The following is a 16,525-nucleotide window of genomic DNA, read 5'->3' as shown; positions in this document are numbered from 1 at the left end:
GTTTACGTGACACCTCCATGGAAGTCGTTCAGGGAAATGACCAAGTCCTATTTCGTAATTGACTTTTACTTGTAAGTCTCCCTCAGACTGGACTGGGGTGATATGCCTGAGGATGAGTGAGTCAGAGACCCCTGATGGTCTTGGGGATCAGGGTGGTGACCCCACTAGGGGGGTACCTCCCTCCCTCCTAGCTGCTCTCAACTCTTTTTTCTCCAAATGGCACTGAACTGATTTGTTAGAAGGGGTTGTGAATCACCAATATACCATGTTCCTATTAGAGGTATCTTGGCATTTTTTAGAAAAGAATATTGTTAAACCAATGGAATCACTTTTTGGTGAAATTTCAAGCTGTCTAACCAAGAATTTGGGAAATGTGACATGAGGGTTAATGGGGCAAAAAGGGCCCCTCGGCCAGCTTTAACCCTCTCACTTCCCCTCTGCGTGCTTCTGGGTGGGAAGCTGTGACTTTCCAGGTTTCAGTTTTATTTTTTAACAAAACTTATGCACCAGAGGGGAGGGGAAAGAAGGCTGCATGTTTGAATCAGAATACTCAATGTTACTTGCACTGAAAAACTTGCCCAGAAATGTAACTTTTTTCATGTGAGTCACTATGCCCAACACCTGACTTGTGTGCGCTGAGAAACAAAGCTCCTGAGCCAGCCCGAGTGCGGTCACTGCTGTGGAGAGAGCGTCTTCCTTTCATTACAGCACAGCCACTGTGCACCTTGACAATGAGGATGTTTCTCCTCCCGCCCCCTTTGCAGAGGCTGGTGGATGAATCACCTGAGTGTGGCTGAATCACACGTGAATCAGCTGGCAGCGTCCTCAGCCATTGGTTCGCTTTTGTTGGCTGTTGTCGAGTTATTTAAAAACAGCAGGTGTTGGTTTTCCTACGAGTTGAGGATCATCCCATTTGGGAGAATGGGGCGTGGGTGGGGGTGGAGAGGGGGTGTTCCTTAGGGTCTGGGAACAGCAGCCCGCCAATCCCTGGTGAGGTAGGTGAGGGTGATTAATCCCGAGGGCGGAGGCTGGCTGAATGCAGGCTTTATGGGCCTGTGGGAGGTGGAGCAGGAGGGCGGGCCTGCTTGCCGAGCCTGGAGAACAGAGCGGATGCTTTCTTGGAAGGCATGTTCGAGGCTCAGGTGACTCATAACTTTCCCCCAGGTCTAGCTGCTACCAGACGCATGGAAATATTTTTCTTAGCTCCCACTTCCTGGTCGTGTTTAGGTTTCATGATCAAATTCAGGGTTTGAAAGAAACACCCAGTTTGAAATGCTCTTTCCTTGGACAGAGTGGGATGGGCAGGCTCGTGACTCAGGTGACCCAAGGCTCCTCAGACACTCTCCTCCCTGCCTCGGGGACACTTCAGGACATTGGATGGGGGTTCCCCGCCCCCACACCTCCCCTCCCCCGGCCCCGGCCTGTTGTGAAGTGCTCCTCACTTGGTAACCGGTTCCTCCCAGTCTTTTGCACGGGGCTCTGTACGTAGCACATGCCCCATAGGTTTGTCGTTCAGCCCGATTCCATGGGGATTTTGGTGACGTAGCAGTTTTTCCGTTTGCCCCTGTCCCCACTGCCTTATTCTGACATCGAATGCGTGGTACGTGGAGGTCTGCTGGCCTCTTGTCGAACCACGACTCCGGGGGGCACGTCCCCATTGGCTCCCCTCACATCATATAAAAATGTCCACTTTGGCTGAAACCGGTTTGGCTCAGTGGATAGAGCGTCGGCCTGCGGACTCAAGGGTCCCAGGTTCGATTCCGGTCACAGGGCATGTACCTTGGTTGCGGGCACATCCCCAGTAGGGGGTGTGCAGGAGGCAGCTGATCGATGTTTTCTCTCATCGATGTTTCTAACTCTCTATCCCTCTCTCTTCCTCTCTGTAAAAAATCAATAAAATATATTATTTTTAAAAAATAAATAAATAAAAATGTCCACTTTGGAGGAACGGGCATCGAGAGCGTTCTTCTTTTTGCCTCCATCCTACGGAGGCAAGTCCTACCCCTCCCTCACCTTCGCCTCGCCCTGAGGGTGTTGGGAGGGAACAGGGTGGGGTGGGCCCATGCTGCTGCCTCACGTGTGTGAGCTTACGACTGGGCTCAGTTTCCACTCCGTTCCCACAGCCTGGACAGGTCTTGACTTCACCCCCAGCCTTCTCCCTTCGCAGGAACGAGCTCTGCCTGAGCTCTGCCTCCGGCTAAAGGCTGCTCACAGTCGGCACATCCATCCTTTGCAATTAAAGAAGGAAAACACCCTGCCGGTCCCGCCTTCTTGCTCCCACAGCTGTGGCTTCATTGGAGACGATTTTTCAAGTGACGAGCTCACCCAGGAGATGTCGGGGAGGTTAACAGGGTTGTCCTGGGTGCGGACTGCAGTTTGCAGTGGGACTCGCTGAACCGAAGTCCAGCCTTCTGATCACTCCGCCGCCGGGCACGCCCTGGCCCGAGGCACGTTTATGGGTCGGGCTTCAAATTGCCCCTGAAGTTTGTCTTTGGAAATGGGGCTGTGGTGGCAGGAAGGAGAGCCGGAGCCGGAAGGTTTCTGGCTCCAAGCTCACGTGAGTGACAGGAAGCTGTTCTCCTCCACCCGTCACAGCTTGTTTAGGGGGGACTTGGGCTTCCTGTCCCGTGCTCCCTCCCACCTTTTGGTGCCTGTTTCCTTGAACCCAGAAGCCTAGAGCTCCTGGTCTTTCTTGGGGAGCGCATGTGGCGTGGATGGAGAGGGAAGGACCTCGAGCCTGTTGGAACCCGGGCTTGCTCGGCCCTTGCTGCATGGCCCTGGGCAGAGAGAGACCTGCCTGCTCTGGGCTGCAGCCCCAGCATCGATAGAAACAAGGGGTGCAGTGCTCCACGGGGGCGGGGGGGGGGGCGTTGTGAGCATTAGGTGAGACTGAACGGAGAACACCTGGTGTGACGACCGACTCTCAGTGATGCTCAGAAGCCAGTCCCTTCCTTAGCCTGTGAAGGAGGGAAACGATTGCTGGATTCAGGCCGTGGAATTGGTGCTACTGCGCCCTGTGTCGGCCTCCCACGCCCACCCGTCACTCTCCAGTGGACGCTGGACAGTTGGATTCTCCCGTGCTTGGCATGTACCTGAGATACCAGCCTGTTTCTTTTCTGTGACATCTCCCAGGCCCACGGACTCTCTCCCGTCTGCACCTTAGTCCTGGGGCATGGGCAGCGATCTAAACAGTGACGTGGCCAGGGAAGGCGGACGACCAAGAATGTGGTCAAGAAAGTTGTGTTAGCCCGGCCCTGGGGGCTCAGTGGTTGAGCGTTGACCTAGGAACCAGGAGGTCATGGTTCGATTCCTCGTCAGAGCACATGCTTGGGTTGTGGGCTCAATCCCCAATCGTGCAGGAGGCAGCCAATCAATGACTCTCTCTCATCATTGAAGGTTGTCTTCTCCCTCTCCCTTTCTCTCTGAAATCAATAAAAATATATTTTTAAAAAACAGTTAAAAAAAAAAAAAAAAAAGAAGCAAGTTGTTTTAGAACCCCGGCTTCTAAGGGTACATTCACATAGAGAAACTCTGCGTTCTAAACTCAGGTTGGTTTGAGTTCAGTTGCTGATGTTCTAGAGGTTCTGGGCGTTTCTCACCTTGCCTGCTCCATCTGGTGCAGAGTCCTGTTCAGTGATTAAATTGATATAAATTATCCAGTGGTCTATTTTGTCTTTTAATGTTTTTATTCTGCCATCTGGGTCCCCTTTACACCAAGCATGTCAAACTCGTGGCCTGCGGGCCGCATGCCTCATTTATTTGGCCCGTGTTAGCCTTTGAGTTTGACATGCTAGCTTTACACGGTGCTGGGCTGCAGGGGCAGGTGCCGAGAATAGCAGTGGTGACAAAGCATTTGTGTGATTCTCGTAAGCTCTAAACACCCTTTGTACTCACCACCCGGCTGCTCACACGGTTCCTCTGGCTGCGTCTGGGAAAAGGACCAGGTGAGAATCCCTGGGCGAGGAGTTAAGTCCTCGGCTATGCATTGACGTCGACCTGCCTTTTGGACTTAGCCCCCGCACACCTGCCCGAGTTCCTGGCTTCCACCCAGATGACCTCGCCCTTTCCTGCCTGGAGGATTAGCCCTTGTCCTGCGCGTGCTTCAGGTCACGCGGGTCAAGTCCTCTTTGGGGACTCCTCCTGGACTTCCAGCCGAGAGCGCTCCCATTTGGCGTCTCTGAGGGCTGGTCCCACTCCCTGGATTTAATCCCGTGCCCATCTCCATTAACTCCGTGTCCTGCCTGCCACTTCCCTTTAGTTGGTGTTTAATTCACGTTTGCTTCTTCATGCTTTGTTTACCGATGCTGCTCGCTCCCCAAGGGCAAACCATGTCTTAGAAGACTTCCTGCCACAGTGCTGCCTTCTGCCCCTGGGAGGGGTAGCATGTCTGATTGGGGCTTTTCTCCTCGGGTGCCCTTGTGCAGTTCCTACAAAAGAGGAAACGGAGGAAGGAAGCGGGCCTTCCTCCGAGAGCCCGGGGCTTGTCCCGGTCCCGCAGCAGTGAGTGACCGGATGGGACCAGCCTGCAGACCACCCGCTCCCGTTTCTAACGTTCGCTCAGCTCGTCCTCCCCGAACACAGACCGTGCGTGGTTTCCTGTCGTCACCTCCCTAAATTGTGCCGCTTTGTCATCGGCGTGCGATGCTCTCCACACTTTGGACTGGACCCCTGGAACCTCGAGGAGCCTGAGCTGGACTGGGCCTCCTCCTCAGCCCCCCCAGGCCACAGGCCAATGCTCAGTGCTGTCCAATCTGTGTTCTTTCTCTAATGGTCCCTGGTTATACAAGCGCAGAGAGAGTGGGGCCTGGGCGATCGGAGTGGCTCTCCTTCGTGGCATCAGTTCCCCGGGGCTCAGAGCAGTGTTGGCTGGAGCCCGTGGGGAGGACCAGAGGGAGTCCCTGCAGAATTGGCAGGGCCTGGTGGCCCCAAGGAGACCTCGATGACTTCTCAGGGACACGGGCGAGCAGGGGCAGTGTGCCTCGTCCAGCGGTGGGCTAGTGGACGCGAGGCTGGACAGCACCGAGCTCCCGAGAAGCCCTGGAGTGTGGGGAGGGGATGTCGGGCCTCGGCAGGGAGAAATTTGCTGGCCTTTTGGTGATTACCATCTCAGCTGTGAGGGGTGGCAAGCTGTTGTAACGTGATGCTGTTCTTCATCCTTCTGTCAGCAGGAAAAACAGGCTCTGGAGCGTCATACCAAAATATGAAGGTGCCATGTTAAACACAAGCAGATGGTGGATACAGCAGGAGAGGGGGGGCCCATTAGTGGTCTATTTTAATCATCTAATTACTTATTACCAGGGAACTTTTCTCCTTTCACCCATTCCCTACTGGTTCTCAGGGCACTTAAAAAAAAAAAAGTATAATTTTATTGATTTCAGAGAGGAAGGGAGAGGGGGAGAGAGAGATAAACATCAATGATGAGAGAGAATCATTGGTCGGCTGCCTCCTGCACGCCCCCTACTGGGGATCAAGCCCACAGCCTGACCATTTGCCCTGACCAGGAATCGCACCGTGACCTCCTGATTCATAGGTCAACGCTCAACCATTGAGCCACACCGGCCGGGCCACTTTAACTCTGGAGAGCAGTGAGCTCTGGGGCACTGTTTCCCTCACCTGATAAAGGGTAGAGGTGTTGAGTGATAAATGCAGGCGCAGTGTTCAGAGCTTCATTTAGTTCAGCATACTCCCTGGGGAAACTGAGGCCTGGAGAATGTGAAGGATTTGAAATTCATGGCCGTTCTGTGATTTTGACGCCGAGGGAGGCCCGAACCCACCCCTCCCCCCCCCATAACCTGCTTACCAGACCAGACCAGCATGCCTTGCACACCAAGACGCAGTCGCCTCTGCTGGACCGGCCCAGGTCCACGTTCTCGGTCATCTTGGGAAGAGTAAGTGTGACCCCGCCTGTGTACCGAAGTGGGGTGATTGCTTTTCTTCCTTCTGTACGTTTTTATTTAAGGTGGGCCCTGCCCGGACCGCTCACCTTTGCTGGAGGTGTTGCCGTTGTCGCTTTGGGATGTCTCCCCAGGCTCTCGTCTACGCCGCGCTGGGTCTCAGCACAGGCCTGGGGAAGGTCAGAGCTGTGGACCTGGGCGCACCCCTCTTTTAACACCGACGTGGTCCCGGAAGGATGCAGTGTTACGCAGGCTGTGCCCGGGAACCTGAGTGATGGAGCCCCTTGCCCGTGTTCCTGTTTTAAGACCTGGAATGCACATTTATTTCCATACCCACCATTAATCCACGAAAGCCTTTGCCAAAAGCTTATTGGTGATCTAGCATGTCAGCCATTTGTATGGAAGTGAGAATTTTGTTGGAGAATGGGTCTTTGTCAGGTTGCCCCAGAGCAGGGGTCCTCAAACTACGGCCCGCGGGCCACATGCGGCCCGCCGAGGACATTTATCCGGCCCGCCGGGTGTTTTTGCCGCCGCTGCCTGTCCTGCTTAGCAGCCGACTCGTCCCGGGCCCGCAGTGCGCATGTGTGGAATGTGCGCCGCACTCTCCGACTCCCCTCCAACTGTCTGAGGGACAGTGAACTGGCCCCCCGTTTAAAAAGTTTGAGGACCCCTGCCTCAGAGTTTTTGAGTTCCTCTGTACTTAAAATGTTTCCAGTTTAAAGGTGTTTTATAGCCCTCGCTGGTTTGGCTCAGTGGATAGAGTGTCGGCCTGCAGACTAAAGGGTCCTGGGTTCGATTCCAGTCAAGGGCACATGCCCAGATTGTAGGCTCGATCCCCAATAGGGGGTGTGCAGGAGGCAGCCAGTCAATGATTCTCTCTTGTCATTGATGTTTCTAACTCTCCCTCTCCCTTCTGCTCTGAAATCAATAAATATATATATATTGTAAAAAGAGTTACATCGTTCCTAGATCGTGCTGTGCTTTACTGGGTAAGGAAGAGAGCACAAGCAGGGCTGAGCCCTCCTTGCCACCTCCCCTCCTGGGTCCCTGTGTTAACAGTAGCGGGGAGAGCCTGAAGCCTTTCAGAGCAGCTCGCTCACCTGGTGCTAATGCTGCTCAGGTGAGTGGGGGAGGCAGCAAGCAGAGGCCTCCATCTCCACATCCAAAATGAGCTCCGCAAGGGACTGCCATGAACAAGTTCAACAGGAGGTGCAGGTGCCCCCCACTCCTTCTGTACCCCCTCTTCCATTGGTTTTCATGGCAACTGCTGCGAGGAGGGAAGTTTTAGGCTGAGAAGATGAACCCACATCCTCCCATTTAAGCTTGTCTCCTTGAGCTGCGTCCTTCCCCTTCCCACCACATCCTCCTGGAAAGAGCCCTAAAGGGTCCATGTGACACCGGCCACATGTCCTTCCCTCTTTTCTAAAACCCTCCCAAGTCTTCCTGGTTAGTAACCTAGAGGGTCCGGTCAGCAGTTCTTTCAAACCACAGAGCCACTTTCCAACAGGACCTGAAGCGACGTTTCAGCGTAAACCTGCATCCGAGTTGGTCTCTAACACATGATCACCTGGCGTGGAGGAGATGAGTTAGCCGTGATCACCCGAGAAAACCTATGGCTCCCCGACGGCACATTTGCTTGATATTAACCCTGGGTAGAGCTCTCCAAAGAATGATTCCGTCCCACACCGGCTGGCTGCGTTATTGATCATGGCTGCCCAGGCACCCTCAGCACCAGGAGGAACCCAGAGGCAGTGCTTTAAGGCCTGTGGTGAGCGATGGTTTTAGCAGGAGACGCTCACTGAACTTCTTAGCCCTAAAGTCACAGTCAGGTTCGTGGCTGCTGCTCAGAGTGCGTGTTGCTTGTGGAGCATTTCCCCCCGTTTTCCCTGAGGTCCCGGAACCTTAGACACGCGCTATTCCCGGGCCTGTTTGCCAGCGTACCCAGACCCGACGTTCATTCTCCATGGTCAGCGTTTCCGCTCAACTCTGTGGAGCTCCAAATAGGCCCCAGGGGACAAAGTGCCGTGGGAAAAGGCAGGGAGACCTGCTTTTTGAGGATGAAATGAAATGAGACGCGGGTAAAGAGGATTGGCCTGTGGAGGTGTCACCACGACGTACCGTGGGCGTGGCGCTGAGCTGTCTGGGAGGATGAAGTGCCTAGTGATGCGGTCAGAGGGAAGCTCGGGGGCAGAACGACAGAGACAGGCTGCTTCAGGTGGGGTGCGCACGGGGTGGGGGGGCAGAGGTGGAGGCCTGCAGCACGCCATCGGAGGAGTTCACTGAACTCGGAGGAGGCTTCTTTCTCTCACCCATGCAGCTGAAGGCGCCGATCCTTGAGCTGTGTGGTTTGGACCAGGTCTCTCCTCATGGGTAAAGCCCGTGCGTACATTCCCATCAGCCACGCAGTCATATGAAACATCTGCCACGTGGCTCCGGGGACCCCCTGCAGGTCTCCCCTGTGTCAGCCGGAGCCCTTTCCTCCGCCTCTGTCCCACCCACACTGTCTGCTTGCAGCTCTTTGGCGAGCCCTACGCCTTCCCGCCCCGGGCTTGTCCCGCGGCTAACCTCTCAGCCTAGGACATTCCTCTCTCCCTGCCGTGTCCACCTACTCCTTGTCCATCCAGGGCTCCGCTGGAACCCTGCTTTTGCAGCAACGCCTGTCCTGGTGACGCGGACGAGGTTAGGTCCCGTCACGTGCTGTGGATTTCCGTGTTGTCCAAGCAGTTATGCCCTTTTCAGTAGATGAATTACATGATGTGTCTGACACCCTTGAAGACAGGGACATATAATGATGTATGTAACACATTTAGCACAGCATCTGGTGTGTAAGATAGCAAGTATCAAAGAGACGATGGTGTTGGCTGGCCCGTGCCAGAGAGATGGAGATGGCTCTGTTTGACTCTTGTTTCACTTAAGTAATAGGAAGCATTGGGTTTTAGTACAACTTTGCCATTTAACCGTGCATGTCATACGTTACAGAATGAAGCTTGCTTCTCTGCTTTTTTTGCATCCTCCTTGACCCAAGGATGCTGGGTGGTTTTGCTCCCCCAGTCTCTGCATTAAGTGTCAGCTCCTCGTCACCTGGGATAGAGTCAGGAGCCAGTTCTGAAGAGGTCTGGGTTGGGTCTCAGGAACCCACCTGAGTAGCCCAGAAATTATTCGTGGATTTTCAGTGACTTAGTTCTGGATAAACAGTGTATTTCCGCATATCTAATGTAATGTAACATCCAATTCCTCTGGAATTCAGGGGGATGGGGAGGTATTATGGTCCAGGAAGCCTTTAAGGGATGAGTAAACAGGGAAACCAGGCCCTGGACTTGCCGCTGCGGGAGGAGGACGGGCTGACTCCACAGCAGACGGGAGGGAGGAGCGCCTCCACCCCGGGAGGCTGTGTGCACACGTTCTGTGGGGATCGTCTGTGTCTGAGCCCCTGGAGGGAGCCTTCCAGGTCTCCTTCACTCCCTGAACCCTGGGATGGATCTCAGACTGGTCCCGTATGGAGACGTACGGTGGCTTCTGTGCTCCGTGAGCGATGGAAGCTGCTCAACAAGGTCTTGCATCTTTCCCACTGAGTTCTAGAACAAAACTCATGTCCTGAGCAAATGCTATTGGCTGTTTCCTCTGTTTTATCAAAAAGGCTGCCCTCCCCCCCCTCCACTCCCAGAGCCCGGATTTTACTTACAGAGCAGAGAGGTGAGTGCCTGCGAAACCCTGGCCTCACGGCTCGTGTGAGGGCACAGCCACGAGCAAGGTGGGCCTGTCCTTGTCCCCTAACCACAGGTGGGAACGGACAGGCAGTTTACCCCTCAGCAGCCGGATTAGCTGCGGGGTCACCTCTGGTCCATTCCCAGGGGACTCTGCCCCGACTGCCATGCCTCAAGTCAAGGGATGTTGCAACCCAAACCTCCACCTGCCCAGTCGTTAACGCTGAAGCCGCCTGGTGGCTCCCCTCGGAGTGGCATCTAAGCGGGCATTGGCACTGCTTTTCCGTGTGCGATGACAAGACGCTTTACTTGTGTGAGATGTGTACTCGGTGGGCCCCGGCTGCTATAAGAAAGTCAGCATTTCTCCATGAGGGGGAGGTGGGGAAATATTGCTCCTGCTCCAAGCTCACTATTCACCGTGAACTTGGGCAAATTAGTACTTTGTAGCCAGAGTTTTTTCCTCTGGAATATTAGTGATAACCCTGCTTACCTTACCTTGGTGTTAAAAGTAACGTGAAGTGATTAAGGTACCTGAAACTACTCACATAGTGAAAGGCTACGGAGGTGGCACTCGTCATTCCAGGGAGCAGGTGCCCAGGAGTCTCTCCCCTTTGGCTCTGAGGCTCACTGTGGACCAGTGGCTTCAACGTGGACGGTACATCCCTCACTTGGGAAGCTTGAAAGGAGGCAAAACAAAAACCACGGTGCTTGGGCCCTACTCCCAAAGCTTTCATCCTCATTATTCAAGCGTGGAACAGGCTGCTGGTCTGTTTTTCAGATGTGCAGGTAACTCTTAAATGCCAGTTCTCCCTGAGAACCACTTCTCGCAGGGTGGAGTGGAAGAAGGCTACATCCAGGCACTGGCGAGAGGCAAGGCGTGGCCACCTGTGTCCTATCACGTGTAGGACGTCCAGAGGGGCCCAGTGTGGGGGACACCTGAGGCTGGTCACTCTCCCATTCCCATCCCTCCATCCTGTGCAAGATCCCATCCGGACCCTGCCTTCCAGACCAAACAGGAACGACCTCATCACCGTCACTCGTGCTCGCACCGCATCACAAACTCTGACACCGTCTGATCTCATTTCATTCTCGGAGCGCCTCGTGGGTGTCTTAACTTTCACCCGATTGCACAGCTGAGGAAACCGAGGCTCAGACCTGTTCATCAGCCTGCCTAAGTATTGGTGCGGGTGGAATTCCCACCCCCGCTGCTTGGCTCTGAGCCCACACGCTCCATCTCACTCCCGCTGCATGGCGATTAGCATGCACGGGGCAGTGCTCTCCGCTCCTCGACATCGAATTCTCATCTCAGCTGGGGCTTTCTGAAGCCAGTGCGTTAGCTCGGGAGAAAGACTCCACGGCTGGGACTTCGCTGGGACTTGGCGTCCGCCACCGGCTGGTGGGAGGAGCCTCTAGGGCCCATGGTGCCCTGGAAGCCACAGTTACCCAATCAGACCGCATGGCCGGTGGTCCTCAAACTTGCTCACACATTGAGTGCATCGGGGGAGCTTGAAAACACTGCCTGATTCCCACCCGGAGACGGATGCCGTGGGCCTGAGGGGTTGCCTGGCACGGGAAGCTGGCACAGCTCCCGGGGATGTGACGTGCCTCCGAGGTGGAGCACAGTTGCCACCGGTGGCCGCTCCCTGCAGCCGTGGGCCTGAGAGCTGCCTCCGTGCGGCCCTGCGGAGAGGGAAGAAGTGACCGAGCGGAATAGCGCTCTGTCCCACGCACTTGTTCCTCTGCTTCGATCTGATGAAAGCACACATGCCCATCCCTTCAGCCCAGGGAGGCCCCGCAGGGACACACTGTAATGAGTGCAGTGCGCGAGCTTGTCTTCCCCACGACCTGCCGCCGCCAGGAAAGCTGCGAGAGGTCGGATTTGTTGGGAGGAATTCCTCGAAGGTGAGAACGTGAAGAGGCAACAGAGGACCTGGTTCTAGAGCGTATCCGTTTGGCCCTCAGAAGGGACGGCTTTCCGTCGGAAGCATATGTTTTGCCTCATTGCCTTCCCAGCGACCAGCGGGCAGAAGCCGGGCCCGCACACACTGTACAGGGGGCGTGTGCTCCGTCTGCAACCCAAACAAAAAATTTAAAAATAGGTGAAATTCCCATAACATAAAATGGACTATTTAAAGGGAACAGTTGGCATTTAGAAGAGTGTTGTGTACCCCCCCGCCTTTATCTAGTTAAAAACATTTCCACGGCCCTGAGGGAACCCCTTCCCCCAGATTCTTCTTCCCCCAGCCTTTGCTGGCTCTGTGGTGCCGGCCCTCCCCTCTCTCAGTCGGTTCTCTCGGCTGCTTACCTTGCACTGATCATGTTGCCCCTGGCGCTGGGTTCCAGAGGCCCCGCATCTTTGTGGGGTGGGGGTGGGGGAGGAGGCGAGAGGCGGTGGGGGTTGTTTGCAAAGGCAGCACGTAAAGCCAAGTTTGATTAAGGTTAGAATTGCCCTTGGACGTCCTGTAAATTGCTCATCAAGCGTGGCCTGCGTGCCGCTGGGTAAACAGCTCTGCTCAGTCATTCGTAGGCACGTGAAGCTGAGAATCCCTGAAGTAGGATGACGGTGGGAGGCAGGTAGGAGACCGGAAGCCGAGGGGGCCTGCCTGCAGACGTCACCCACGGGCACTGCACAGGGTTACTCACTGCACAGGGTTACTTCATTCTCGAGCAACAACGAGCTGCTGTCATCACAACACGTAGCCACGTGCGTCTCTATGGTGGACACGGAGGCGACGAGGCAGCAGCTGGCACAGAGGGGGCACCTGTCAGATGCCCACTGGGTGGAGTCTGAAGCTTGCTCAGTCAGATCCGTTGTACACCATCCTTTCAAAAGTTACAGGAGAAGCCGAAACCGGTTTGGCTCAGTGGATAGAGCGTCGGCCTGCGGACTCAAGGGTTCCAGGTTCGATTCCGGTCAAGGGCATGTACCTTGGTTGCGGGCACATCCCCAGTAGGGGGTGTGCAGGAGGCAGCTGATCGATGTTTCTCTCTCATCGATGTTTCTAACTCTCTATCCCTCTCTCTTCCTCTCTGTAAAAAATCAATAAAATATATTTTAAAAAAAAAGTTACAGGAGAAGTTGGCCGTCTACTTCCTCTCTTTCTGGGTCGGCAGTCACTGTTGTTGCCGCCCCTCTCTCGTCTTGCCCTCCCTCGTCTTGCCCTCCCACCCTCCTATCCCCCACCCCCACCCCCGCTGAAGAGCTGCTGTTCTCTCTTGAGGAAACAGACACATCACGCCTCAGGGTGCATTTTTAGGTGAATTACCTGCCCAACTGGATTACACGTGCCTGAAGGTCAGAGGATAGATCTCCATGTTTGTATTGGATTACAGGGTGTTATCACAAGATGTTTTATGTATAAACCAGGTGTCCAGATGCCCGTTCTCTCCTTACCGATTCCTCTGGCTCTCAGAGCAGAGATTCCCAAGCTTTGGAGATTTGCTGGGCCGGCTTGTTGGGTTTTGCACATGTTGTTTCGTTGTTTGCGGCACACGGCTATTCTGTACGACCTTTGGAGATGATGGCGCAAAGCTCTGGATAAGATCAAAGCCAAAGGCCGGCTTTGGTCTCCCTGGTAGAATGCTACTTCCACTGGCCTGTGACATCCTCTCCGGACCTAGAGGCTGCCCTCTGCTCCCTGCGGGTGTTTCACCTGTTACCACGGCGCTGCAACTCCCTGGGTCCTGACAGGAGAGGGCGGAAATGTGTCCCATGGCTTCGGGTCTCCTGAGGCCCCCGAGACGGCGGCGCGTGATTGGACACCTGAAAGCTTCGTTGTGTGTCTAAGTTCCTTCTGTTTGAACCTTTCAGAACACAAGGGTCTGGATCCCTGACCCCGAGGACGTGTGGCGCCCGGCCGAGCTAACCAGGGACTACAAGGAGGGGGACAGGAGCCTCCAGCTCAGACTGGAAGATGACACCGTAAGTGCGGGTCGAGGGGCGGGCCTGCCGGGTCCTCTGAGCAGGACTGGGCCGTACCTGTGGGCTTGGGTTTCTCCTGCAGGAGGGGCTTCGGAACCCTGGGCATCTTGCCCGTCGCTGTTGATGATAATGTGTGTGGCAGTGCCAAACCGGGAAACTGCTCCGTGGATGTCACCTAACATACGTGCCCCTGGGGTCAGCAGCTGGGAGGTCACTGGTGGCCGAGGCCAGACTCTTCTCAGTGGAGTGGAGGGAGGGGGGTGTCCTTGGTGGGGAGGCAACCCCGGGAGGTGACGGGGTAGCTGCTGCACGGAGACAGTGCATGGTGCCGTGGTGGGCACACCCGCCTGCACGCCCCTGCCTGGATTGGGATCCCTGCGTGGCCATCCCTAGCTCTGTGCCCGGAGCAGAGCAGCACTTTCCGTGCCTGTTACTTCGTCTGATAGTTTGCCTCGGGCACTCGGAGGATAAGATGAGTTACGGTGTGACCCGGGGTAGAGCCTGGCGCCTGGGCACTCGACGTGTGTTAGCTGTGCACTGAGAGGTCTTCCTCACGAGTTGGCTTTTGGGGAAGGAAGACAGGGAGTGACCGTGAAACCCTGTTCTCCTGCGTCTGCTTCAGCGTCTCTTCCCGTGAGCCTCTGTGACCAGCCTCCTCTGTGGTGTGTGCATTTCACAGCTATTTGAAGGCTCGCTCTGTGCTGGGTGCAGGGGTGCATGGGGGAATGGTTGTGGGCCTGCCCTTCCGGGGAGCAGCTCAGCGTGAGAGCGTGTTCCACGGTGTGAGCATGAGCACAGTGTGGCCAAGTGGCAGGAGTCCCAGAAGCAGGTGGGCGAGGTGCGGGAGGGAACCCACGGGAGCGAGCCTGCTGCGTGGGAATGTTGAGGGAGGAGTGGGGAGAGCCAGCCATTGAAGGTTCCGGTGCCGTGGGCCCAGGCAGGCGTGTGTGCCAAAGCCCCAAGGCCTCCGAGTGTCCCTCAGGCGTGTTGAAGGGAAGGAAAGGCCAGTGCCCCTGGTGGGGCCCGTGGAGAAGGGGCCCGTGGTGGGTAGGGTGCAGGCAGAGGTCATCTGCGCAAGGTCTGCAGTGGGGGAGCCTGGGAGGAAGCAGGTTTTGAGGGAAGTGGCAGAACGTGGGTTGAGTGTGAGGGCTGCGGAGCAGGCGTTGCTTGGAGGACGGCGGGAGGGGCATCTGCCTCCGTCTGAGCTGCAGGAGCACGAAGTTCGTACCCATCCTCAGCCCTTGACCACTTCCTCTCCCACTGTTTTTCCTTCTTTCAAGCATTTGGGTCCTGTCTTTCTAGTTCGTTAATGACCCTCTTGAGAAATACATGGACCGTGGCTTGGGCTTTGCTGACATGGTATCTGCTGTGGTTGGTGATTAACTCGTTGGTTAGTGGGAAGCGTGACCATCCTTCCCCCACTCACTTGGGTTTTGTATCCACCTGAGCGTGTGCCTTGGTGAAGCTGGAGCAGGGAGTTTGCTGGCAGATGTTGACTCCGAGGTGTGCACACTCCCTGCCCTGCCCTGCCCTGCAGGCGGCTCTGCCAGCCTCCTCTTCATCTGGAAGAGAAACAAAATTCCCAGCAGATGGAACTGTGTTTACCACGTTAAATACTTCCCACCCCACGCCCCGCCCGAGACAAAGTGAAATTAGTTCACCCACTCGAATGCTTTATCCTCGCCAACAGATTTCATTTCAGTCGATCTTTTAAGTGGGTGGGTGTTTTGGAAGAGTGGTACGGAGGTAGTGAGGAGTGATCGTGATCCGCGTGGCCAGAACCGAGCAGATGGGTGCTCCCCAGCTGCAGATGAGTTCTGCCCTGCGGGGACAGTGTCCTCTCCTTCTCTCCCCAGCTGGGATGGGTGCACAGCGTGGAGGTGTGCTAGCCCTTAGCACAGGACTCTGTTTTCCAACTGGCTCTCGCATCTCCGTGGATGCATAACGTGGCGTGGCGATAAGCGTAGCTTCCTCATTCTTTGCCAGGAGGGGAGTGGCACTCTGCCGGCAGGCCTTCTCTCTCCTGCCCCACCCCCTACAAACTGCCCGGCTCCTGCCCTCTGGTGGCAGGGATAACGTCCCCGTTTCCATGGTTTCGCATTTCAGTTCTGCATCCACTATCCAGCAGCCCCCTGGATGGTGAGGACCCCCTGTATGCAAGGGGCCCTGACTTAGTGAGAGAAAGACGGGAACACTCAAACTTTAAAAAGGGGAAGTGCTCTACCCATGTCTTGGCATATCCAAGCCACGTCTAAGCGTCCAGGCCAGTGCACCAAGGGCACTGACATTGCAGTGCAGCCATCACCACCGTCCGTCTCCAGGTGCATGTCTGTCATCGGCCTGTTCCCTGCTGTGTTCGTGATCCTGGTCTCGGGGGGGTGGGGGGGAGGCTGGGGTCCATTCCAAGTGGGTGACTGAGCATTAATTTTGTGATGTGGAGGCACCCAGTCTTTTTTCCCACCTCCAAAGGCCCAGCTATTATGTAGTGGAGTCTTTTGTGCCAGAAAGTTCATGGTCCCCGATCACACCATAAACACGTAGACTTCGAATAAAACCTTGTTGGTGGTCCATGTTCGACCCTTGTGGCAGCGCTAGAATCGAATTCCTGTTAAAGGAAAGGGACCCGCTGCGTCTCAGGCCCCGCCGCCCCTCTCGGCGTGCGCACGCCCGGGAGCCCGTGGCTTCGCGTGCTGAGCTTGCAGTTCTGCCCCTTTTCTGCTGCTCTGGGCATTTTTGCTCCTTATCCATTTCCCTGTAACCAATACCGCTGGCTCATTTGTGGGCCGTGTGTTCACAGAATTGCATATGTGCGTCCCTCTGCATGCTTGCTGGAGAGTCTTTTGAGGGGAGATTCATCTGACAAAAGATGGGACGCCAGCATTTCTGCTCCAGGGTTTACAGGCTCTGGGCTCAGGGCCCGGCTTTCTGATCTGAAAGCTGGAGTTGGCTGGGTGACCTCTCGGCCCTGCTATTGGCTGTTCCCTGTGCCTCTTCCCCACGGGAGG

At 55.5% G+C, this 16,525-nt stretch overlaps 1 protein-coding gene across 2 annotated transcripts in view; it reads left to right on the top strand.

The window, feature by feature from the left end:
- MYO5B (myosin VB) overlaps nt 1-16,525 on the top strand; it is a 210,242-nt gene that overhangs the window by 76,058 nt on the left and 117,659 nt on the right. For both annotated transcript variants that reach the window (XM_054723615.1, XM_054723614.1), the window contains exon 2: nt 13,410-13,520. In XM_054723615.1, coding sequence (XP_054579590.1) covers nt 13,410-13,520 — 111 coding nt within the window. The remainder of the gene's footprint in view (nt 1-13,409; nt 13,521-16,525) is intronic.

This window comes from Eptesicus fuscus, chromosome 12 (genome assembly GCF_027574615.1).
Source record: "Eptesicus fuscus isolate TK198812 chromosome 12, DD_ASM_mEF_20220401, whole genome shotgun sequence".
Lineage (NCBI taxonomy): Eukaryota > Metazoa > Chordata > Mammalia > Chiroptera > Vespertilionidae > Eptesicus > Eptesicus fuscus.
Note: the sequence above shows the minus strand (reverse complement) of the source record. Positions and strands in the feature narration are given on the sequence as shown.